Genomic DNA, 24882 nt, shown 5'->3' on the forward strand with positions numbered 1-24882 from the left:
AGGGGCCGTCCGCAGGGGCAGCTCGGCGCGCCTCTCCTCAGACGCCAGTTCCTGACAGGAACTCCAGGCCTGAGTGAAAACCAGCGGCAATCTCCTCTTTAAGACAAGTCTGTCACGATTCTTCCGGCGCCCGTGAACTTCCCGCGCGCGGGGCTTTCCCGATCGCGATGCCTCGCGGCCGCCCTCCCTCCCCCCGGCGGCAGCTGCGCAGTTGCGCTCACCCATCATGGCGCCGGCGGGCGCACATCCGGGTACACCTGGGCGGAGCCAGAGGTGGGCGAACCCCGCCCCCGCGTCCGTCCTGCGCCGCCGATTGGGCGGCGGCGGCGCGCTGCCCTCGCCCGCCCCCTGGTGGCCGTGGACGGGAGGGGGGGGGGACGGGGACGCGCAGCGGCATCGGTGGCGGAGCGGCGGCGGGCGCGGGGCCGGCATGAGCGAGCTGCGGCAGCGGCTCGGCCGGGAGCCCGGCGGGGCCCGGGAGCCCGAAGAGAAGGTGGGGTGCGGGCCGGGTGAGCGGAGGGGGGGGAGGCCGGGGAGCGGGGCCGGCGGCGCTGCGCGGGGAATCGGCGAGGGGGCGCGGGGCCTGCGGCGGGCATGCTGCGCGGCCTGCAGACCGCGGGGGGACCCTCCGCCTCCTCTCGCCGGGGCTGGAGCCGTCGCCGCTGGGACCCCCGTCCTACCCCGCACCGTGCGCGTCTGCCTGTGCTCTTGCAGCGCCTCGGGGGCCCGTCGCTTGGTTTATTTGCCCCCCACCACCCCCCCCGACAGCCCCAAAACCGGCCCCGAACGAGCAGAGCCCGGCCCCGGGGGGAGTTTCTGTCGGTGGCTCGACAACCGGTCCCGGATCCCGCCTTCTGGGTGTAAGCTGGTTTTACGGGGTATCTCAAGTGGGTGTTACAAAACTCCGCAGGTTCCCTTAGGGAGGGCTTCGGTATCTCCTAAGCCATCCCTAAGTAGATACCCTTCCCTACGGTGGGGTGCGTGGTCTCCATCGATAGCTTAATGAGGTTTAACAGTTGCGTTTCTCCAAAGAAGAGCCGTGAAAAGAAAAACCTGACTCTTCCTGTAGCGTCTCATCTGTTCCCAACCCAAGCACAGTTGGATGCGCCGAGCTTGGCTCGCTCCGTGAGTCGTGTTGTCACCCTTGTCGTCTTTACCTCCCCAAAGAGGAAAGGAACAAGGGGAATAAGCAGTCAAGAAGAACTTTGTAAATAATATTTGCAGGGTCACAGAGAGCGAAAACTGGAGGGAAAAGCAGTTCTTCACTGCATTGGTGTTCAACGTGCGTATCTTGCGAGCAACCCCGTACTTGTCCATTTGCCCTTAGTGGCATCATATTGATGTTTCCTCTGTTAATACATGAAGTACGCGATTCAGAGAAGCATGAAATCATCAGGCAAAATTATCTTTTGCAATTTAAATGTCACGTTTAATGCTGTTTTGAATGCCAGTTTAACACCTGCTAGGAGCTGCGCAGTCAGGTTTGAGGAAGCTTTATTGTTGTGATGTGATTGGAGAGGGAACTGGGATGGAAAGCGCTGACAGCGTTGAGAATGGGTTGCCTTGATGTAGATCTGAAGTTTCTGCCTTTTTCGTAGCTTATGTGAAGCCGTGTGACGTCCAGATTTACTGACCTCTATTAAGAGAGCAGTAAGATGGCTCCTATTTCGCTGTTGTTGTTGTGCACAGGGCAAAGCTGTTATCCTCTAGATAAGTACGTTTGTCTCAGTTGGAATTTACTTTGCAGCAGAAAATCTTCAGGGAGTTTTATATTCCAGAACTTTTGTGGGAGTTGGAGGACGTCCCTCAGCAGCCTGGAAGGACTGGCACTGCTTAACCGGTATGCAAACAAACTCCCTTGGCCACGCTGCGATCTTGCTCTAGCTACTTGTGATGCGTTCCTAAAGAAGGTCAGAGGGCCGCTATTTTGAGTGCAATCTTGTTATCTCCGGGCAAGTATGCTTTTTACATATAACGAGCCTTCTGAAGGGCTCCTCGAATAGTACCTTTGAGTCAATGACTTGAAGTGTCCTTACTAGAGAGAGGGAACATTTATGTCGTACCGCTCGTCCTAAAGCAGCTCAAATGAATTGCGAGAGCAAAAAAAAAAAGAAAAAGAAAAGCAAGTGAAGAACAGTGAAGCAGTGAAGAACAGCTCCTCTGAGGTGCTGAACGTGATGTCTCTTAACAATAGAAAGCGGTTACGGGAGGCAGAGAATTTCCCAAAACTGTCAAAATCAAGCCTGGTAGGAGGTTACCTGGTAACAGTAGTCCTGCCACTAGTAAAACCCTACCGCGTCTTGCTTTCCGTGGCAGCAGACCTCAGTGGCAGATTTTTCTCTCCTCCCCCGAGATCAAGCCATTGTGTTTTTAGTGCTCGGGAAGTGCCTGGCAGAGCCTGGGAATAACATCAGTACAAAGCCAACTCAGCAAAGTTGCTCACGCGCGTCCTATTTATCGGTGGTCTTGGCCTGCCCAGTGCGTTGCCTGCAGGTATTGCTGTCGAGAGGGGAGATTCCTGTTTCTGCTTTGTCATTCAGTTAGCCTTGCCAAGAAAAATAATTTAGCAGTGCATATTGTATTCTACAGAAACCTTTGTGTCTTCTGAAAAGAGCTCTCGGCATGTTAAAAGAAACGAGTTGAAATGAGACGTAAACATCAAGGCTGGTTTTAAGATTAGACCTGAAAAGTTGTATTTTGTACTTGTTCCCACTTTGCTGTTTTGATAATGGGAAGAGAGAGGCTGGTTTCACTTTCTGGTCCTCTAACCCTTGCACAGTGTCGCAGCTTTGATGTTTTCCTCCCCACTGGCACAGGGCAACGCTTACAGCTGAAACTGTGCTGCTTCAGTTGAGACCATCGTGCCAGAACATTTTAAAGTTGATTTTTGATAAAACTGTTGTGCAACGCACAATCTTCGTCTCAAAGGGAACAAGGCAACATCTGTTTACTCTGATCAGTGAACTCAGATCAGAGATCCCTCTGATCTCTCCAGCGGTCTGTCCTCACTCCCGACCGCGTCTTGTTATTGTGTACAATAAGGTCAGTATAGCGCAGGGTGATGGAGGGAGGCTGTGGCACATCCACGGCTCCCGACGGATACTCATGCCGTCTTTGACCCCCCCCCATTGCGGGTTGCTCAGTGCTCAGACGAGCTGTTCTGTACGCGAACGGTATCTCCGCTTGCACTTCTGAAGCCGTGTTCTTGCAATGATGCGCTGGGGGTGATTCTTGTGAACGGAGGGATGTTTGGTGCTGAGAAGAGGGAAGTTGTGATGAGACATTTACGTTTCTCTTCCCAGCGGGGAGAAAAACCAAGGATCGACCGATCGTGCTGTCCATCAACCGCATACCACACATTAGGTGGCAAGAAAACCATTTCATCCTCCTGCCTGCTTTAAATGAGCAGTGATGTGTACCAGGGGTAGACTACCCTTGGAGATAAAACCCTTACGTGAAGATGCAGTGTTTCCAAGCAAATCCGTATTTCCTTTCTGAAAGAAAAGAATTCTGCCACTTTTCTTTGTATTGGCCAGGACACATCTGCAGGAATTTGGGACAGAAAATGATTACTGTGCCTGTCAATAGCTCTATTGTTTTCCACCAAAATGTGGTCTGTGTTAGCATGTGTCCCTCCTGGTGATCTGCTTCACTTGAGTTTTCTCTGATTTATGTTTTCCAGGATTATAAAGGACCGTGAAGATTCATAGATTTCTCTTTAGAACAAGTTGTATAATGGTCTGTAGGTTCATGATGATAGCTGTGACTTCAGAAAACTACTGGTTTGGGTTCATCAGGATTACATCTAAACATAGTGGTCCAAGTCCTCCATGGATTAGTCCTCCTTGATTAGTTCAAATAAAGCCAACGGGATTGACTGGTAGAGAAATGTGAACAAGATTGTGGTACCACCTTATAGTCAGCAAATTAAATAGACTGGTATGGTTTTTTCCCGATTAAGTCTTGGAAAAATATGTGTAACTCCAGAGGAATGGAGGGTCAGAAGCCATCGGCCTTGGCGTGATGGAAGCTCTCATTTCGGAGGACAAAAATAGACTTTTCCTGCACTAACCTTCCAATGTGAATAGTGTACCCGTTGCTGCAGAGCTATTTGTTCTCCCTCTTGTTTCTCACAGCTCTTCCAAATAACAACAGATTGAAATGTCTGTGCAGGATCATGCAGACGCAGCTCCAAGCTGGGGCAGCCTCTTTCAGACACCGATTCCAAGAGGCGCTTAGGAGCTTTGCTTTCTTGTTTCTGTACGTGTTTCTCTGTCTCTGCAGGGACAACGAAGTCTGCCGGTTCGGTAAATGCCACGATAGCAGAGGGATGCCAGTTAGATCCAGAACCCGGCACTGAAGCCTATCTCCAAAACATCTCTGTCACGTGTTTCAGAGGGGGAGGCAGGTTCCTTTCTTAGCAGTAGGAAATTCTGGGGGAATGCCAGAACCAGCAACCTATTTTTGTGCTCTTTTGTATACAATAGCTTCTCGACAGGACTCGGAGCCTGATGCATTTACCTTCTTGATTTCCTGGAATAAACAGACCCCGAAGTGGGTGCTGTGTTGGGGGCCAGGCAGAGGATTAGCTTGTACCGAGTGAGTCACATGGATATGCGACTTTGCATGAATCATATTTGCTGACACTGAGATCAGGCTCTTGTATCAGACTGTTGTGCTGCTAAATGCAAACTGTGCATGCCTCCGATCACATCCCACTGGCGAGCTGAGCTTGCTTGTGTTCAAAACAAAGCGGGCGGCTTCAGGAACATGAGATGGCCATGGGAGTTTTCTTAGTTATTTCAGCCGCTATGCACTGAAGCACTATGTTATTTCATCCCATTTATGCTTTTTGGGATGTTATCTGCTTAATGGTCTCCATTTTCAGGCATGCCCTAATTTCTGTGCATGCTTTCAACTGGAATATGTTTTTTTTGGATGGGGAAGGGAGTCCCATGTCAACATAAATGAAACCTGAGCTTCGTTGATTTTTTTTGAGACAACAAATCAAGCAGTCACCACTAGATGCCAGCTTGGTGGGATATCTTGATGGGGGGACTTGAGAACTTGAAGAAACTTCGATTTAATTGCCCTGCAGATAACTTCACAGCCCACGAAGTTCAAGCACTTTCCCCTAGACCAGCAACAGGACACGAGCTACTTTGTGCCCACTTGCAAAAAGCCAGTGCTTTTTTGGGACCTTAGTACAAATCAAGCCTGGACGCTTGTCTGCTTCTTCCTTCTAGTGTTAATGGTCTCCAAACTTCTCTTGTTTCACCCTTCTGAGCTTGTAAACCTCTAAAAGACAATAGCCTATAATTAGGGACTAACGGGACGACTTTTTTGCCTTGATGTCACCTTGGTGGATCTGTCTGAGGTGGGTTTGGCTGTGGCACGGCAGCCGTCAGAGATGGGCAGGTGCTGTGTAGGTAACGCAGTGAAGAAGGGGAGAGGGGAACGGAGCAGACAGTTTTCCCAGACGTGGGAAGTCAAACCACTTTTGAAAAACATTGAGATTTTCATAACTGAGGCCGCTGGGTTTGTATCCATTAGACTAATTATATTGGCCTTGATCCTGCAAATGTGCTCAGAGGTGAGAATAGTGGAGGCTTTAGTACAGTTGGTCCCTGTTGTTCCAGCTGTCAATTTTATTGCCTGAAACAGCAACTATATTTTTCTCTTTAGCAGTGTATTACCATTTTCCGTCACAGCTTTTTGTTAAAATCTGGCAGGAATTCTAAATAAAACAGCGCCTTGCTTCAAGAAAGGTGCACTAATGATGGGATTTCTTGAACTAATTTAATCTACCAGCATTGAATACTTAACTGTATCTCTGTATTGGGCAGAAAATTTTTGGCAGGCAGATAGCTGACTTGTTTCTATGACAACTGAGATCATGTCATGGATACTTGGGCAAAAAAACCGAGCGCTCACAGCTTCTGCTGCGAGAAAGCCATATAAAATGTGACCACAAATTTCTTACCACACGCTTGCAGGAGTTAAGCTGTTTAAAGAAAACTAAGACAACTCATTTCTCCTTGTATCTTTCTTTAGGGTGATAAAATGTTTGTTCACAAATGTTGCTTAGGTCTACTGATTTCAAAAATATGACAAGCAGGTTGGTATCTGGCTTTTTTCCTCCGTCTGCTCTGGTTCATCAGTCAGGAGAAACAGACCTCACAGACTGCGGGTTTTACTTTCTTCTCATCGTGACTTGTGTAGAAATGAATGAGTTGGGATAAAAATGTTGATTTTTATTCCTGCATTACTTATTCCCTTGGTTCTTCAAGAAGCCTTCAATATCGAGATGATAAATTGAAGAAGGAGCACTGGGCTTGCCTGCGGTGCTGGACAGGCAGATTTGCACAAAAAAGAGCCCTTGAATTTAATAACTCCATGTTGGTAACAAAAGCTACTGTATGTGATTGTGTTTTAATAGACTTAATGCTTACCCTGTAAAAGAAATGGAAAAATAAAGCCAGATGCCAAGGTAACTGGCGGGAAAGTTTGCTTTGCTCTTACTGATGGGTTTTGATTGTTTCCTGGCTCTGCATCACGCACGCAGATTTCTAACATCCTGGCACACGTTTGCACTGAGTGCTCTGCCCTCCTTCTGCCTGGGAGGAGAGAGGCAGAGGGAATATCAACGACCGAACTAACAGGAAAAATCGGTGAGGGAGAGGTGTGGTAAGAGAATATGGAATAAGTACAGCTGGAGACAGCTATGTCCCAGTGCAGGAGCACCAGTGGAAAGCGGAGGGATTGCTGAAAGGCGACGGGGCTGCGTTTTCATTTGTCTGGGCAGCATCTGGTTCAGTGAGACTCTGGTGGAAGATTGAAGCTTTTAGGTACCAGCGTCGCGCTGTGTTAGTTGCTACCTCAAAGTCATGGTTGGTTCAGGCGTGATCAGATGTATGTGAGGATCAGCCTGTGGCTAAATAGCTTCGATTTTAGGAAGAACCTAAACAACAACCAAAAAAAGGCAGAAAAAAGGTCCATGGAAGGGTAAAGGAGAGAGTACGGTCCAGTGGCTGGGAAAGGGGACAAGTCACGATTTCTGGGTTAACTTGCTGCAAGTCTGAGTCTCTCCAGGCTTTTGTTTCAAGGGCAGATAGAGGAGAAAACAGCACAAGAGGCATCAGAAACTTGGTGTTTCTTAGGGGAGCAGCAGAATTGGTGACAGAATAGCATCTGTTAGACCCAGCTTCCCTGAAACGCTGTTTGTACTGGCATCGCGGGACACTCTGCAGGCTGTGGCTTAACACAGCCCAAACCTGCCCCTTGCAGTCACAAGCTCTTTGCAGAAGCACTCGCTCTGTAATGAGCTTAAATTTTCACCAGCAATAGCCCTGGGTGAGCATCATTCACTGTCGTCTGTGCCGGTTTGCAGTCTTTGCTTGCTGCTGCAAGCTGCTTTGCAGAAAGCGTTGCTATCTGATGATTATCCTTCGGGGACGGGGATCTGTCTGGCTCGGTTGGAGGACTAGCGAGATAGCGGCGGAGACGTGCGGGAGGGTGTTACCGAGGCAATGCCACAGCTGGATTAAGTAGCCCAGACCAGGGTGCATCACACTCAGGCTTAAACAAGTTATTTAGCACCCCGCTCAGCTGCTTAAACTGGTGATTTGTAGGCTGATGGTTGCAATTTGCATAAAAGGTATAAAAATAGTGTCAATTACTGAGTCCTCTCCATAGCCTATATCTGGCACAATGTCCTATATAATCTCAACATTCCGTTTCAGAGAGAGCTCTAAGTAGGGAGAAGAGCTGATTCCTGACGCTGCTCAGCTGGTTTCAAAATGAAGATGTTAAAATGTATGTTAGCCCTCACTTTGGCGATTTCTTCCATCAGGGAAAATGTTTTCTTCCATCTCCCATCAGGCTTAAACTGAGCAAGCGAGACGTGGCAGGAGTGAGTCCTACATTTAATGTTGAACCCTAACAACATCCCTTTATCTTGACAAACCTCTTGATTGCCTTCTTTGTACTCTCTGGAAATAATGTGGCAATGTTTGTTGGAGCTGTGGGTATTGCGTGTCCGTTGCACAACCTCTCCTATTCCCACTGCTGAAGATGAAGTGGGGAACCGCGGGATGCGTGCGCCGTTGGACTGATCCAGTGAGGCTTTGCTCCTGCTCTTGGACAACAAAACACTTTGCAGCACGAGGTTTGGTTTGGCGTTTGCACTGAAATCGGTGGATCAGGTAACTGGTGATGCGGTTTACATCAATTTAGCTGCAACATCGGTGTCTGGCAAGTAGTGCAAGAAATCATCGGCTGGGCTATGGCAGAGACCGGGACTGCCCATTCCAGCAGCTGTTAGATTAGCTCAGTTGCAACATCAGATTCCTCTGTCTCTTGAGCTATGCAGTTGCTTTCATCCTTCATGTTCTTGGCCAGGAGTGGAAGGGAGGAGGGCATCAGCGCTCTTTCCCTTTCTTTTGGTCTCTGAGCACTTTGCGAAACTTCTGATCCTCTGGGCAAGGAATAATTTTCCTGCTTTGCACTTAGCCTTGCAGCGTTAGTGCTTTGGGGAATAAAATGCAGGGATGCTGGCTTGGATCTGCTTCCTCGTTTCAGTGTCTAGGCCTTTTATCGCATGGCTGGCGAGCCTGGGACTTCCATGAGGTGATGGATACTTGGACTACATTAGGAATCTGCTTGAGGTTTTTGGTTTCAGCCTATACAGATGGTGGTGGTTGCCCTAAGTACCTAGGCACTTCCTTGCCCATTTGATTTGAATCGGTCACATTATTTTTTCTTTTTTAAAAATGTGCAACAAAAGAAGAAAAGTCCCCATTTCCTAAACGTAATCTAGAAGACCAGAAGGAGAAACTGAGTTTGCTCAGGCAGGAGCTGAAGCTTTTCTCTGTTATTTAGATTGCTCACAGGGGAATTCTTCAGAGAATCCTTTTCTTGGAGAAAGCATAGAGAAAGCGTTGCAATGGGAGACATAGACGGTAGCTAAATACAGTGCACTGATTTCCCAAAACCTGCTCAAGGACAGGGCCCCTGACCTGGGCTCTGCTATAGGATGCCAAACTCATGGTCTTCGGGGAGTTTTATCATTTCCAGTCTTTTTGCAGCTGCCTTATGGATTTGATCTTTTGTGTGTTCCCAGCAAAATGGCACTAAATCTCTCTGAAGTCCGAGGGACAAGTGGATTTTACAGGTCACTTAAAAAACAGCTGAAAAGAAAGCCGAGTTGCATTTCTTTGCCAGCTCTCTAAACCCACGTGAGTGCTGGTAGAGGTGTTTAGCTTCGCTTTCCTCTTCCTTCCCAGTCGATGGGAACGGAAAGAAGCGAGCGCGGAGCAAGGCGAGGAAGAGGCGACGCAGGGTGCGACTGCTGCGATGGCCGGTGCTTCGCTCGTCCCTGGAAGTCACCTCTGACAACGCCATTGTATTTTTAGCTGCCTCCACCTTACGGTGTCTAGCTGTCCTTGTCTGTTTTAAGAACCTGGCCTGCAGCCATTGATACATCGCAGCTTGGGGAGCAATTATCTTTTCCTGCCTTAAATGAGGGAGCTACTCAAGCCTTAACTGCTCTAGTGAACTACAAATACCCCTCGATTTGGTTACACCAAACCCGTCCCAGCGGATGCTTGTTTTGGTGGGGGTCCCCTTTCTCCGAGCGTGGGGCAGCGCTGCCTGAGAGCCCAAAGGGATGAAGTCACTTTGTTTGCAGAGCTCTCAGCATTTGTCAGCTTGGCTTCCTCCTTGCTTTTCCTGCAAACATGCTCTCTTTTCCAGGAGTTTTAAAATAGCCCATGGTCTGAGGCCAAATGCCTGGGCTCTGCCTTGCCTGATGCACAAGTGCTCCCCAGGGAGTGGCATTTTCCTTCCTTGCTTCAAGGACTGAGGAGCAGGATGAAGCTCTGCTGCTGAAATGAGGGGCAAAACGTGGAAGTTTGAATTCGTTCTCTATTCAGGAGCTGGACCGGAGGAAAAACTGCTGCTGGGGAGAGGGCATGGGACTACCTGGGAGCCAGGAGGTGGTTTGTAATCCTTTTTCCACCACTGGCCTGTTGAAGAGCCTTCAGTAACCTCCTGCCTCGCCTGTATTTATTTATCCCCTAAATACCGGACTTTGCCCTGAGCTAAGTGCTGGAGCAGTACAAGGGGTGGGGAAGGCACACGTGTTTCTTTCCAGTACATCAGGTTTCTTCTGTGGCCTGAGAGGATGGTTGGGCCTGAGCGATAAGCCATGCTCTTCCTCCTCAGCTATTTGAGGATGGGCTCGGTGTTATTTTTAGTGCCCGCATGTAGAGTCAGCACTTGAAAAGTCTGGAAGCCTTGAACCTGTCCACTTGGAGGCCCTTCTTGCTGTCTAATTTGGGCAGTGTTGCATACTTGGAGATTTGCCTGGGGATTGGGAGACCTTGTAAAAATTCCTGCTAACAAGCCTGTATCCCTTAAGCACTTGCTGCATTTGGAGATACTTATTAGTCGACTGCGAGGAGTCTTTAACTATTCAGGGGGAACAGATCCTTTTCTGTAGCTGCTGCTGAGACTGATGGAGAGTAAACCCCATCACGTATGTCATCTAAAACACTTGATGTTGTTTCTCAAGTGTATAACCCCATGTAATACCCAGAATATTTTCTTCTCCTCTTTCTCTCATTTATGCAGAAGCAGAGTGGCAGTAGGTGTTGCATCCAGTGGGCTGGTCTGAGTGTCTTCAAAGAGTGCCAGCACTGTGTCTAGTAAAGCTCTTTGTGTCTCTTTAACTTGCAGGAGTCGGAGTCTGAGAACAAGCTGGATGGAGAGACAGCATCAGACAGCGAAAGCAAATCCGAATTTGGAGGATCACCTTCCATGCCAACATCGGATGACACTCCAGAGGTCCTGAACAGAGCTCTCTCCAACCTGTCCTCAAGGTAGCACTCACTGAGCATCGTTCCCCTCTGTTGCCAGGGCCCCTGCACCTTCACTGTGGCTTTCCTAGCCCCAGCAGCATGGTGGTGGCTGCTGGAAGCTGAACAAGCAGCTCTCGGAAGCGCTGCGCTCTCCCTCCCTGCATGCAAGCAGGAAGGTGCCTGTTGTGGTTTAACCTCAGTCGGCCACTGAGCACCACGCAGCCGCTCGCTCACTCCCCGCCCCCCGGTGGGATGGGGGAGGGAATCGGAAGAGTAAAGGTGAGAAAAGGCATGGGTTGGGATAAAAACAGTTTAATAATTGAAATAAAATAAAATACTACTACTAATAATAGTAATAATAAGAAGAAGAATATACAAAGCAAGTGATGCACAATGCAATTGCTCACCACCTGCCGACCGATGCCCAGCCAGTCCCCAAGCAGCAGTCCCCACCCCTGGCCAGCTTTCCCCCAGTTTATGTGCTGAGCATGATGTCCCATGGTATGGAATGTCCCTTTGGCCAGTTGGGGTCAGCTGTCCTGGCTGTGCCCCCTCCCAGCTTCTTGTGCCCCTCCAGCCTGCTCAGTCGGTAGAGCATGGGAAGCTGAAAAGCCCTTGACTAGTGTAAGCACTGCTCAGCAACAACTGAAACATTGGTGTGTTATCAACATTATTCTCATACTAAATCCAGAACACAGCACTGTACCAGCTACTAGGAAGGAAACTAACTCTATCCCTGCCGAAAACAGGACAGTGCCCCCGAGGCCACAGGAAACAGAAAATGACGGTGATGCTAGCAGGGAGAGCAGAGTGCGGCGCTTGGGGCTGCTGTGCGTGGGAGAGGACTGGTGGCAGAGCAGTGCTGCCGGAGGGCCGCCTCGCTGCGGGCTTGGTCTTGGCAGGTGAAAAGAGGCCTGGGTGGGGCAGAAGACAGTTGCATTTAGCTTTGACAGCACTCTCAGCAAAGACTTCAACTGCGATGGTTTTTAACCACTAGCGTGACCTACTTCTGCAGGAATGCATGAGAAAAGCATGCTGATAAGGGCAAGATTTAAGAACAAACTGGGAACGTTCTCTACAGACTGCTTTGGGGGAAAAGCATCTTATTCCTATCGTGGGCGAAAGTGTCTCTCCTGGGTGTGCCGTGAGGATGGAAGAGGCTCAAGGCAGGATCTGTTGGAGAGTAGCGAGGGTACAACACGCCAGGGCCCACATCTCCTCTTGAAAAGGAGTGCACAGAGGGGTAATGGTCCCCATTTTATTTGAACTTACTATGCAGCTTGTCCAAGGTGTGGGAAACCTGTAGCAGAACAGGAACAGACGCTCTCCCGTCCCGTTTCAGTGCACTGGGAGATGCTCTGCACCTGGCTAATGCTTTCTGCATTTAGTGAAGTTCATAGCAGGGAAGACTGAGCTGAGCTGAGCTGTAGCCTTGCAGCTGCTGTAACCAGGCCTTCATCAGTGGATCAAGGTCTCTCTGCAGCACTGAAAGGAAACTTCGGGTTTCCAGGGCTCAGTTTCCTTCCTGTGATGTGCAGAGAGCAGAAGTGCTGTCTTGCTTCCTTGCTTTGTTTTGACTTTCTCCAACATCTTTCCTTCTCTATGGCCTAGATGGAAGAATTGGTGGGTAAGAGGCATCCTCACGCTGGCGATGATCACCTTCTTCTTCATCATCATCTACTTGGGACCCATGGTCTTAATGATGATAGTAAGTGCTCCAGAGAGATGCCCTGACGTTCACAGCGATAGGGGGGAAGGTTGCTGGGACCATTGCTGGGGTGGGCAGCTCAGAGCCTCATATTTTAGAGGTCCTTATTCAGCTTGCTGGATTTCTCTCTCCATGGAGGAAACCTGGAAGGAATCTGTGACCGCCTGCCCTGGTGGTCAGCATTTGGTTGCAATTGAAACTAATACAAGAGGTTGTTAGAAACTTCCTGCAGAGGAAAGGGGAGGGAAGAACAACGTGGTGAGCTTCCCATGTTGGATTAAGAGACTCCTGCCAGACTGATAGCGACTGCTAAAGTATCTTTTGCTTTGCACATACATGTTTTTTATCTCCTTGAGGAAAGATGTTCAACCAACATGTGTTACAGCTTCCAGATGTCTTTTTGTGCAGGTGATGTGTGTCCAGATCAAATGCTTCCATGAGATTATCACTATTGGCTATAACGTGTACCACTCGTATGACCTGCCCTGGTTCAGGACGCTCAGCTGGTGAGTAACGGGCCTGCTCCCCTCCCCAGGCTTGCGTGCAGCAGCAACGCTTCATCTCACTGCAGGCAGGCAGCAAGGGGATCATCTGGCTACCTCCAAACCAGACAGAGACCCTGGGATTGCTGTATGTTGACCAGTGTCCTGTGTTAGCAGCTCCTGTAAAGGAAAAGCCCCCACAAATCCTGATAGATCAATATCTTGAAAGAGCCCGTATTGATAAACTTTGTCCTGTTGTTAATGAAGCGCAGAGATTTGAGTCCCATGATCTGTGCAGGGGAGAGCATTGACAGGCGTCACCACTCAGAGAGAGACGTGGTTGCATGGGTGGGATGGGAGTTTTTAGGTGGTTGTGAAACAGGGCTGAACATTGGGACATAAGGGCTGGGGAGAGGGCAGGAGCAATGCTTTCAGGAAGCATAGAGCCTGTGCTTTTAGGATGCATAAGCTCGCAGAGGCCTGTTGAGGAGTGCCACCTAAAGGCAGAAAGTCTTTGTGCATCAGAAGGCCAAAACCAAACCCCAACGGTGTGATCCATCGCAAAGTGGAGCGGAGTGATGCAGCCACTAGTTTAAATGGAGGTGGCATTTCTAAATGGGGGGAAATAAAGTTCTGGCTGTCACTTGAAGAAAGCCTGTTTGCAGTGTACCAGAGCGACGTAAAGACCTTAGGGATCAGTCACTTTCTGTGTTTCTCCAGAAGCCTTTTAGGGTTCCTGCTAATGAGCATCTGCATCCTTCACAGGTACTTCCTGCTCTGCGTAAACTACTTTTTCTATGGTGAGACTGTGACAGATTATTTCTTCACCCTGGTTCAGAGAGAGGAGCCCCTGCGAATTCTCAGCAAATACCACCGCTTCATTTCTTTCACCCTATACTTAACAGGTAGAGACCACATTTTCTGTTGGTTAATCTTGTCTGGGCTGGAGGGAGGAAATCTCCTTGAACTACTCTTTTCCTGAGTATTGTGTCCAATGTGGTATCCAGAGCAAGTTATCTCTGCTCTTCAGTGATGCTGTAACTTGGCTGCGTGGTTAGAGTAGTGGTGGCAAATCTCTTACATGAGGGTCTGTAGAAGAAAACTCCCTAATCTGTACAGGACAGCCAGGCTTGACTGTTCATCTGTCCAAGTGCTACTTGTAGGCAAAGGTATTTTGTGACTTCCAAAGTAGTGCGTCTTCCCACTCCACATTGGTGCTTTACTCAAATAAAGAATCTAAGGAGCTGTGCACCATCATGGAAAAAAAGTATTTCTTAACTGTTGAAGATACATTCCCACCGTTTACTTTTCTTTTGTCTCTCATCAGGTTTCTGCATGTTTGTCTTGAGTCTGGTGAAGAAACACTATCGCCTCCAGTTCTACATGGTAAGGTTAAACACAGGGCCTGGCTGCCCCCAGCTGGAGGCAGAAGAAGGAATACTGTAGGCCGCTTGAAAATGTTGTGTAGAGGAATACATGTCAGTAGATGCTTCTGTGCTGGTTGTGCATTGTAACGCTGCCTGGAAGAAAAGTTACTGTGAGCAGACTGTATTTTTAGGAAGGTGGCTCTGACTGAATTTCCCTGCAAACATGTATTCTCTTGTCTCTGCACTTGTGGATGCTATTAAGAAACTTTCTGCAAGCTGAGAGGATTGCACGAGGCTGTTTGACTCTTGCACTGAGGGTAGATGGCCACCAGGGTTAATCAGCTATGTCCCCCTTTTCCCAAACATCAGTAAGGCATTGCTTGTGTTTTTGACTGTCAATGCAGCTAGTTTTGCTTTCCAATATATTCAGCACACAGGGATATATGGCTTGGATGTCTATCAGTCTTCTGCTCTTCTTATATAGGCAGAAGGCTGAGCGAGATGTATGGGATGGGGTGGGCTAAAGAGCATTTGGTCCAGCAGAAGTCTTCCCAATGAAGGTCACCTCTGGGCTTGAGCTGAAGAACATGCCCATAAATTACGACGGGCAACTGTTCCCTGCTCTTCGTGACTCTTGGTGTTTGTCTTGGTGAAGGTGCATGCTAGGAATGCACATGTGCATGAGCCGTTCTCTGTCTGAGAGGTAGCTAACAGCATCTGATTTCTGCCAGCGATGCGTATGGGCAGGGTCTCTAGGCAGGCTGGACTGCATGCTGTCTTCTCTTCCAGTTTGGATGGACCCATGTGACGTTGCTAATTGTTGTTACCCAGTCGCACCTCATCATTCACAACCTGTTTGAAGGAATGATATGGTGAGTTGCCGTGTGTTCTGAGTTGCTTTGATTTCTGCAGCCTGAAACGAATGACCGTGTTTTCAGTTAAAACTGTTCTTTAAAAAAAACCAAATGGCCAAGGAGAAGGTGCTTCCTGTGAGGGACCAACCTGTTCAGAATACAAAAGCAAAAGATTGAGTGATACCTCAGTGACTTAGGACTTGCTTTGTGTTACTTGAAGCAGTATAGAGAGTTGTTGTAAAGAAGCAGCTGAAAATTGCTGTAGGGTTCAGGGACCTTTCAGGCAGCGTCAGGCCTGTGTAGATGCTTTCTCTTTATACCCACATCTAGCAAATGGATGGGAAGTGCTGCTCAAGTGCTGCTCGGCACTTGATTTGGGGCAATGCTGTCAGCGTAATGGTAAAAGCAGCACTGTGAAAGGAAGGAGCTTGCGACCTGCCACCTTACTCCAGCTGCTGTGCAGAGGGGAAGCCCCTTGGGTGGTCTTCCCAAACCCAGCAGGGCCAGGAACTAATTTTGGCCACTTTAAGATTGCATGTTCCTCTGCGTGCCGCAGCCAGCCCAGAGCGCTTTGGGAGCAGCCTGCTTACAGCTAAAATGCAGCCTCTTTGGAGGGGAGAGGGGGGCAACTGTCTAACAGCATGTCACGTGTGGCAAAAGAAAATGTGCTTAAAGCAGGCCATTCTGGGTACCCTGGGTACCTGCTTTTTAGTCCAGAGCACTAGAGTAATCCCTCAGATTTCCCTAGGAGCTTCGAGTGGTTGCTCCTCGCATTGCATTGGAGGGGGAGACGTTGATGTGATGGCACTGCAAAGCATCCTGTGAAGCAACAGCTCATTTAGTTAAGTCTTGGAGTTGTCTGATCTTGGTACTTTCCAATGGTTTGATTCTTCTCCCATCTAGGTTCATCGTCCCAATTTCTTGTGTGATCTGCAATGACATCATGGCGTACATGTTCGGGTTCTTCTTTGGCCGCACCCCACTCATCAAGGTTTGTAACACTTTGGTGGACAAAACACGCATTTTGGCTTCTTTGGGTCTTAGTCCTGTGTTCCCTCATCTCCACTTTTGTGGGTTTTTGTGGGTCTGAAGCAAGCCTCCAAATTAAACCTGGTGCGCGTCCCAGTCTTTGAGGCTGTGAAGTGAAATGAACCATTTCAGACCGAGATGTTAGTGTCAGGTTCTGACCAAACACTTATTTGTTGGTTGTTGGCACCAGTTTTTATTTGCCTCAGCAATTCACGAGCAAAGAAAGGCTGCATAGGTGTGCAGCGGTGTGCGGAGATGTACAGTTTGTAATTCTCTCTCTCTCTCTTTCTCTGGCAGCTCTCCCCAAAGAAGACCTGGGAGGGTTTCATTGGAGGATTTTTTGCCACCGTTTTGTTTGGATTGCTGGTAAGTGCTTATTTCATTTGTCTTTTCCCTTTGTAGGGTGACAGAGTTTTGTCTAAAAAATGCACTCAAGCTTTAAGCTCTCCCAGCTCTTGTCAGAGACTCCACATGTTCCTTACTGACCAGGATGTGAACTGGTCCATGGCTGTGCTTTGTCCTGCATGCAGATCCTGCAGATGGAGGATGTTTTCAGTCCCTGTTAGACCCTGTGACATGTTCATTACAATAATTGTCTTTGAAACTTTCTCCTGCTGCTGTGGGATGAATGCTGTGCCTCTTTTCAAGGGCTGTGTGGGGAATTCAGTGCTCTTGGAATATTCTTATCTGTTTTTATGATGATCTCTATATCTGGTGGTTTCCTTCCTCTCAGCCAAGTGGTGCAGCCTGTCTCAGCCTGTTTGTACGGGGCTCTGATCACTGCTTGCTGAACAGATGCACTTACTAAATGAAAATGCTTGCTCTGCCTTTAGCCAATTACTGCTTCTCAGGAGAGTAATCTTCTTAATGAAGCTGGGAGTGTGGCTCCCTCCTCGCCGTGTCTCCTTGAGTGGCCTTTTCCCTTGAGACCGGCTCTGCCACATTCCTCAGGAAAATATTAATCCTGCTTTCTCTTGCCGCATCTCTTTTTCTCTCTCCTTGAAGCTGTCCTACGTGATGTCTGGGTACCGGTGCTTCACCTGTCCGGTGGAGTTCAACAACGACACCAACAGCTTCACAGTGGACTGTGAGCCATCTGAGCTGTTCCAGCTACAGGAGTACAACATCCCCTTGGTGCTGCAGTCCGTGGTGGGCTGGGTAGGACTCCCTCTGTTTATTGGATCTTATGTATTGGGATTTGAACACCAAGAAAAGAGATCAGGGCTTTATTTTGATGGTCTTCGAAGGAACATGACAGGGGATGATGGTACATCCAGAAAAAGGGGGAATTTAGTGGTGCTCCATGTTGGTTGAAGGCCCAAAGGAAGTGTCCCAACTCTGGTGGGACATTAACCCACTTGAACACCAACTGGTCTAAAGCCTGGAGAGCACAGAAAGAGGGAAAGCAGTGGACAGTGCTATTCTCGTTGAAAATCATTCTCTGACGTGTTTTTCTTTCTGCAGAAGACAGTCCGGATGTACCCCTTCCAAATCCACAGCATCGCACTGTCTACTTTCGCCTCCCTCATTGGGCCGTTCGGAGGCTTCTTTGCTAGTGGGTTTAAGAGGGCCTTCAAAATCAAGGTGAGGATGGTCAAGGTAATTTACATTTTAGAAAGGAACGACTAAATGGTTGCTACCGCTCTAAACAGTCCCTGTGCGCCAAGGAGTGGCAGGCTGTGAGCTTTGGGAAGGGAGAGAAGGCTTCTTCAGTCACAGATAAAATGCTGGAGCAGGATCTATTTTTTTTGACTGAATGGGGAGAGACGTTAAAATTTCAACTGTGATATTCTAAACCCTGCTTTGGTACAGAATTTGAGGTAGAGGAAGAAAGACCCAGTCAGGAAATTTTGCAATCTGAGGCTTCCCTTGATGTCTTGCAGGCTGGTTTGACATATAAACAGCCTGTGTTCGGTTAAGATGCCTTGAAAGGCAAGACAGCATTGCAAGAGATAAGCATTAGCCTTCCTTGACCTTTGAGTGACAGATCTGAGTTAAGCTTTGATGTCACTGAGGCACTGGTAGTCATCATAAAGGAGAAACTTTTAAAACCAGGGAGAGATGAAACAAAATGTCTTCTTAGTCTGACTTTTGCCTTCTGGGAAGAATTGGAGCAAGGGTATGAGTGTCGTGCAGAGAGGTACATAAGCAAGTACAGGTAATGGGCATTTGAGACTGCTCAGTACAATCCCTTCTGCTTTGCACAGGACTTTGCCAACACAATCCCGGGGCACGGAGGTATCATGGACCGCTTTGACTGTCAGTACCTGATGGCTACCTTTGTTAACGTGTACATCGCAAGCTTTATCAGGTATTTATTGCTTTGCCGTGAAGTTTGGGGGCCCTGTCAAACTCAAGTGACGTACAGGCTTGTAATGAGAGACAGTTGTTATCCCCATTAGATTAACATCTAAAAATACAGGACAAAGAAAGAGAGGAAATGGAGGCTTGAAGAAGGGAAGCGTCTTTTAGCAGGGTCATGCAGAGTGGAAACGCAACCCCCGTTTCCCAACATCTGTTATTCCAGTCCCTCTGAAACTCCTCCGTGTCCCTTCTGCATCCCTGTGAATCTTGAACAGGGTTTCCAGAGTTGAACAAGCAGAAAAAAATCTAAATTTGTACCATTAACAAGCATTCTGTAGCCAAGCATAGAAGAAAGCCTGTAGGTGCATACAAGATGTACTGAAGGAGCTGAGTGGCTGCTTTGATTTTTGAGGGGGAGCATCTGCTGATAAAGGAAGATGCACAACCCTCTTGAAAGAGATTGAGTTTGGGGTGGTTTTTTTGTTTACAGTTCAGCACCCTGTGCCTTTTGAATCCATTTCCACATCTCAAATGGAGTTAAGCTCCCTGGGTAGAACTGGTGAAGGAATGGGCAACATGGCGCTTACTTTAAGCCTATTATTTTGACGAAATTGCACTTGGGTTCTCAGATCATTGAGATTTAGCAGTGCAACTTGTTGATAATGATGCTTTTGTGTTTCAGAGGTCCTAACCCAAGCAAACTGATTCAGCAGTTCTTAACCTTGCGGCCAGACCAGCAGCTCCACATCTTCAACACGCTAAAAGCACACCTTGTTGACAAGGGTATGTTAGGTAGTTTGGAGGACGCATAGACAGCCAGGCGATTGGAACAGGACTGAAAACAGACAAGCCTCCTCGAGGAAATTCCTGGCTTGCCTGATTTAAGACAATAACAAGGCCTCATTTCACTGTAACTTTTCTTCCTTTCTTGGTAAATGTTTGCATTTGTGGTTTTTTTTAAATAATATATTTATATAGCTTTGGTTCAAATGAGCAAATCTTGGGTTTGTAGCTGAAAAGGAGTTAAGGCTTGGAAGGACTGTTGGGTGAAGTAGGAGGGTATGACTGTCCTCGTGGTCTGTTCTTAATCTTCGATGCATGTGGGCAGAGCTGAACTTTTCCTGTGAGCGTGTTTCTGCAGGGAATACACAAAGCGTTGTCCGTACAACCGCCTCTGCGCGTGGGAGCCAGCAGGGAAGGTGAAGCCGTGCGGCTCCCCGGCCGTTGTGCCAGGCTGCGTTCACGATGGCAACTCCGGGGACCATCATTTTCTCCGGTGGTAACTGTGAATGCAATGTTAATTTTCCCAGAAAGCCACGTTTATGCCTGTGTGCAGTCTCCTTGCAGACCGCGCGGTGAGCACAAGGCTCTGGTAATTGGAAGAGGATCTTGTACTAATCCAGCCATATTTCCTCTGCCCAGTCAGGCATGTGCATCTATTTTTCACTTGCTGTTTTTCGCAGTGCCTCTCACATTCCCCCCTTATGGCTGATATTTTGGCAAATAAGATTTTTATAACCAGTTAAACCAGAAGTAGACTAGGGACAAGGAGTCAGGAAACTGGTAGTTGCTTGTGGGAATGTGGGAGGTTCAAATTGCTTCAAAACTGAATCAGGTTTTAAAGAACATCGAAGTTTCATTGAGTAATTCTTGCCAAGTAAGAACAACCCTTTAAATAACTTGGTTCATTTTTGCCCCCATCAAATAACCTTTAAGAAACACTGAACCACACTTTTTCATTTCTCGATGGTTGGAAACCCCGCACTGGGATACTTTAACTAATTTGGAGAGCAGTTTCCAACCTGGGTTTTTTTCTGAAGTTTGCTGGTTGGGGCTCCAGCACCCCGCTGGCGCTCTCAGCTGGATAATTTGTTTTTCTTTCAGGGATCACGTCTATCACCTGTTTGTTACTTGAGTTCTAGATGTCGTGCTGCTGAGTTTCTCACGGTCTATGTTGCATTTCAGTCTGGGTTCATTTACCTGCAGGCTTCTGTCCTGCTTCGCTTACTAAATCTTGTCATAAATAGTTTGTACTTAATAGTTGCAAGTTTTATCTAAGTACTTTCCTTTATTTTGGCATACTTTTTTATTATTTAAAAGTGAGAGCCCGAAAGATTGTAAAACTTTTCTTTTTTTTTTTTTTTTTGTGATCGGATAGTGAAAATCCCCGGTTTACACCTTTATCCCAAACACAAGGTGACTCTGATTTTACTTCTTTCCATAGTTTGTGCGTGGGAGAGAGAAACTACCTTATTTTAACCTGGGGAACGAGTGACAGGGAAAGATAATACAGAAGTACATTGCTATTTTCCAACAGTTGGTGACATAAACCTTCTACACAGACACCCCCCCCCCCCATATGGAGACACGTACACGCTGCAAGCTAGCTAAGCATCGACGGAAAATAAAACACCTGAAAATACTTCGTAGTTCATACTCCATATTCTGATTCTGCCATTGCTTTCGTTTACCCTGAGTGAGCGAGAGAGGGTGTAAATACGTGAACAGATACCAGCCTCTCTCTTAGGTTTCTGTAGGACTCTTTCCGTGTGGTCAGCTCTGCTTCATCTCCCTGAACAGGAACCACGGGGCAGAAGCTTGTGCCCATTGTACTGCAAATACAGGTGTTTGATCGAAAGCACAGGTCGGGGAGAAGAAGGGTCTGTTTCCACAAAGTATTTTCAGCATGGTGCTGGCAAAGTTGCTGGCTTCTGGCAGGAGTCAGGGCTGCTACGACGGAGCCAGTTCAGGGTTGCATTTGGTTAATGCCGGTGGCGTACACAGAGGCTTTCCTGGACTAGTTGTGGAGACTGTTCCCTTCCAGCTTGAATTAGGCAGGGATTTATTTTCTGTCGACTTAGAGGATATTGGTCCAAGCCCCTAATTTGACTATTGGAGGGGAGAATTAAGGTGCTTCCATCTTGCTTTGCCCAGGGAGAATATTTGGTCGGCGTTTCATGACAATTTGGCCGAGTTTAGCTAGGCAAAGCGTGGGCACCTGCAAGGAGTAGCCGGGCTGGGAATAGATGTGGAAGTGACAGGGTTTTGTGTAGTCCCTGGAAAGTAGTTTGCACTGTGGGGTCAGACAAGCTGGTGCTTTTCTAGATTTCTCCCTGCCCGTTGCCAGTATCTGCCAAAATCCCTTGTAGTGCACTGTTGGGTCATCAGAAGAAGCTGTAGTATTGATAAATATTACAAAAGTGTACTGCTCTTTATATTAAGAATTTTTTCATATGGGTCTTTAGTCTCCTGCTCATCTTGCTTTAAGCCTTTTGTACCTCTTTAGTTGTAATTAGTGGGGCAAAAATCGAACGCAAAGCTTTTCTGCGTGCTTTTGATTTGAAGCAGCGTTTGGGCCTTTTTGAAGGGTGTAGTGCTGGATGTGGACGCTGGAGGGCAAAGCAGTTGCATTTAGTGGCTTCCTAGGGCTGGGAGAGAAGCAGCAGCGATAATGCGTGGATGGCTTTCCTGATGAGCTCGCAGCTTTATTCGTGCTTCCTTCCCAGCAGTGCAGTTAAAGGGTGAAGTCCACCCTTTTGAAGTCCAAGCCTGTTTTGATCCTGAAGGGTAAAGCTACATGGAAAGGGTTTAGCATCCTGCACTGAAGTTTAGTAAACTGAATGGGAACAGTGCATCCATTTGAGAAATGGAGGAGGAAGGGAGGGAGATGGCGGTTGTTAAGATTATTTGCAAGCTGCACAGCTGATCTTGCTGAGAAGTACTGGTGAGCGCCGTAGCGTGTCCTCCGTCGGGCTGAGAGCTGTGGCTGGCAAACCCGCTTCGACACTGCTGGTATGAATATACGCGATAGTACTACTCAGCTCTTGGTGACAGCGTGCTGTCTGGGGGAGCGTTCGGTGAGTTTTCCCCATCAGCCCAGCCTGTGAGTGGCTTTAGTTTGCCGTAGATACTCAAGTTAGACTTAGAAAGTTAGAGGAAATGAAAAGCTGACGTTACCAGCTCTGGCTGTCCCTAAAGGAGTTAACTGTGATGCCAAGGGACGTGTAGCAAGACACATTGCACCTCTTTTCCTTGCATTAAGCCTTGCAGGACCTCGGTCACGCTGCAGCTCTCACAGGAATTTAGGTTTGGAGGGAGGCTGACGTAGCTAGCGCTGCTGGAGAGGTCAAACTGCCACCAGGGCTGTCTAGGTGAGGTGATGCGGGGATGCTCACGTGAAGTTTCTCCAGCTGCAGGGCTCGAGCTCAGCATTGCACAATAGTTTTTGTTCACAGCGGGCTCCACGACCGGTGAAATTCCTCCTGCTTGTGCCCAGCAAGAGGGAAATAACACTGAGAGCAGACCAGCAAGGGGGGAGGTACTGTATCAGCCGGCGTGCGTGCTTGGGTCGGAAGGAAGAGAAAAGTAGGACTTGGCCAACGTGAAGCTTAGGAGGGTATTACTGCTGCCTGGCAGGGGACAGGCTGGTGTGGAAACCACCCCTTCATGAACGGTCACTGCTTTTTCAGTTGGAGCGGACAGAGAGGGACGTGAACGTATTTAATGAGCAAAGGGATGGCACGTGGCTAGAAGGCTGCTTTTGCGTAGCGTGAGAAGCTGGCTGTCCTGGTGAGGTGACTCTGAATGTTCGTGACGTTTGTTTGCTGGTGGGTGATTTAGCGATATGGGTCGGACGCTGGTTTGATCCACAGCCTGAGCAGGCACGGCTGGGCTAGGTCTGTGTAGGCAGGCCCTTGGCACGCTCTGATAGGAATTCACTTCTCCAGGTCTGGTTGTAGCCCCAATTAGTTTGCAGATCGGATGCACGGCCAGGCCGTGGGCTGCAGCGCTCAGCGAAACATCAAAACCTAGTTTCTGCGTACAGTGTCGTGTCCTGTGCTGATCAGCATGTATTATTTAGATATTCTTCGGGGCGAGGGGCTCAGAAGTCTGCTGACACTGATCTGAAGGGACAGCCGTTGCCTGGGGTTTATGGTACCCTGTGCAGCTCATGAAGCTGGAAATCCCGTAGCATCAGCTAACACTTGGCACCAGGCTGTGAAATGCCGGTATCTTATATTCCAAGGTTTGTCTCCTGTTCCCAATGCGTGCAGCGAGTTTCCCTGACCATGGTTGCAGTGGGATCCTGGCATCTCTTCCTTCTCCCGCCTCCTCTGATCAGCTTTGTACAAGATGAGGAGGCAAAAGCTGTGTCGAAAGCATCCGTACGGCCCATCCAGACCCTCCTGGGGACAGGCGTTTGCCACAAAAAGCGTCGCGTGAAAGCTCCTGTGGTTCCTGCCCCCTGTAACCAACCCCGGAGTTGCATTTTGTACTACTGTAACCTTTGTGTGCTCCTGTTCTCCAGCCCTGATGCGTTTCTACCATCTGCTTCTTTCTCTGTGCATTGTTCTTTTGATTAATGTTTTAGCTACACATGTAGAGTTGCCTTTCTTTGACCGAATGTCTGAATGTGATATATTGTATATTTTAAAGTATTTACCCTATTTATATACTATATGTTACTGTTAAATAAATATAAGTTCCATTAGCTGCAGTGGAGTTTTATTCAGCGCTGTCGGCAAGTGGGGGAGATGCTGAAAACCTCCTTTCCGTGCTCTGTGAAGCAGATCGGTCTGTTTTAAACCAAGATTCCCCCGTTCCATTCCTTTCCCCGTAGCTCTCCTTCCTCAGGGATCTTCCGAAAGGCAGACCTGGTTGCGGCAAAGCCAACACGTGAAGGCTGCAGATGGGCTGAGCACGCAGGCAGGATTGGCCCATCCGCGTCCTGCACGAGGGACGCAAACGGCTGTGTTTCCAGGGTGGTTTGTGGTGGAAGCGGTGATCAGATCACGCAGGCCCATCTTGATCAAAGATGAGGGAAGTGTTGGCACCGCTGCACCCTGCCGATCCGCTCATTTTGCCCAGAAGATTTCATCGGAATTCCACTTAGCGTAAATTACTGCTTCATTTCAGCCGTTTCTCCTGACTTGCCTGAGGTTAGCAGAGCAGAATCCTTCTGTTGACCCAGCAAAACATACCGGTTTTTGCTCTCGTGTTATTTTGATTGTTTTTGACTTATCAGTTAAGCCAAACCAACCCATCAGCAGCCCTCTTGGCTTCCTGTCACACTGTGTGGGCATTTTCAGACAAACTAATCCTCCGACAACAACAAAACACGATGCCCTCTCTTTCTTTATACCAACCTCGCAAAATTACTCTAAAGCCCCAAATCTCACGTTGCGACACGTTGCCCTTGGAGGAGTTGGCCAGTTAAGCAGAAACTTGCTGAGCAACAACCGCGCAATATTCAGCAGTCCTGTGACGCAATTAGATGCC

General features: G+C 48.2%; 1 protein-coding gene across 1 annotated transcript; it reads left to right on the forward strand.

Annotated features, from left to right (window-relative positions):
- The first annotated feature begins 409 nt into the window (after positions 1–409).
- On the forward strand, positions 410–24094 carry CDS2 (CDP-diacylglycerol synthase 2). The gene is made up of 13 exons (XM_076359067.1): positions 410–493; positions 10738–10880; positions 12471–12567; positions 12976–13073; positions 13815–13954; positions 14377–14435; positions 15206–15288; positions 16174–16261; positions 16597–16665; positions 17305–17457; positions 17764–17883; positions 18507–18610; positions 19286–24094. The coding sequence occupies exons 1-13, from the start codon at positions 431–433 to the stop codon at positions 19413–19415; spliced, it is 1347 nt and encodes a 448-aa protein (XP_076215182.1). The 5' UTR covers positions 410–430; the 3' UTR covers positions 19416–24094.
- The last annotated feature ends 788 nt before the right edge of the window (positions 24095–24882 follow it).

The sequence above is a fragment of the Aptenodytes patagonicus genome, chromosome 24, assembly GCF_965638725.1.
Source record: "Aptenodytes patagonicus chromosome 24, bAptPat1.pri.cur, whole genome shotgun sequence".
Lineage (NCBI taxonomy): Eukaryota > Metazoa > Chordata > Aves > Sphenisciformes > Spheniscidae > Aptenodytes > Aptenodytes patagonicus.

Coding starts and splice junctions, on each gene's coding strand:
- CDS2 (XM_076359067.1), top strand. CDS start 431: ATGAGCGAGCTGCGGCAGCGGCTCGGCCGGGAGCCCGGCGGGGCCCGG. Junction 494..10,737: donor CCCGGGAGCCCGAAGAGAAG/GTGGGGTGCGGG, acceptor TTTAACTTGCAG/GAGTCGGAGTCTGAGAACAA. Junction 16,262..16,596: donor GCCGCACCCCACTCATCAAG/GTTTGTAACACT, acceptor TTTCTCTGGCAG/CTCTCCCCAAAGAAGACCTG.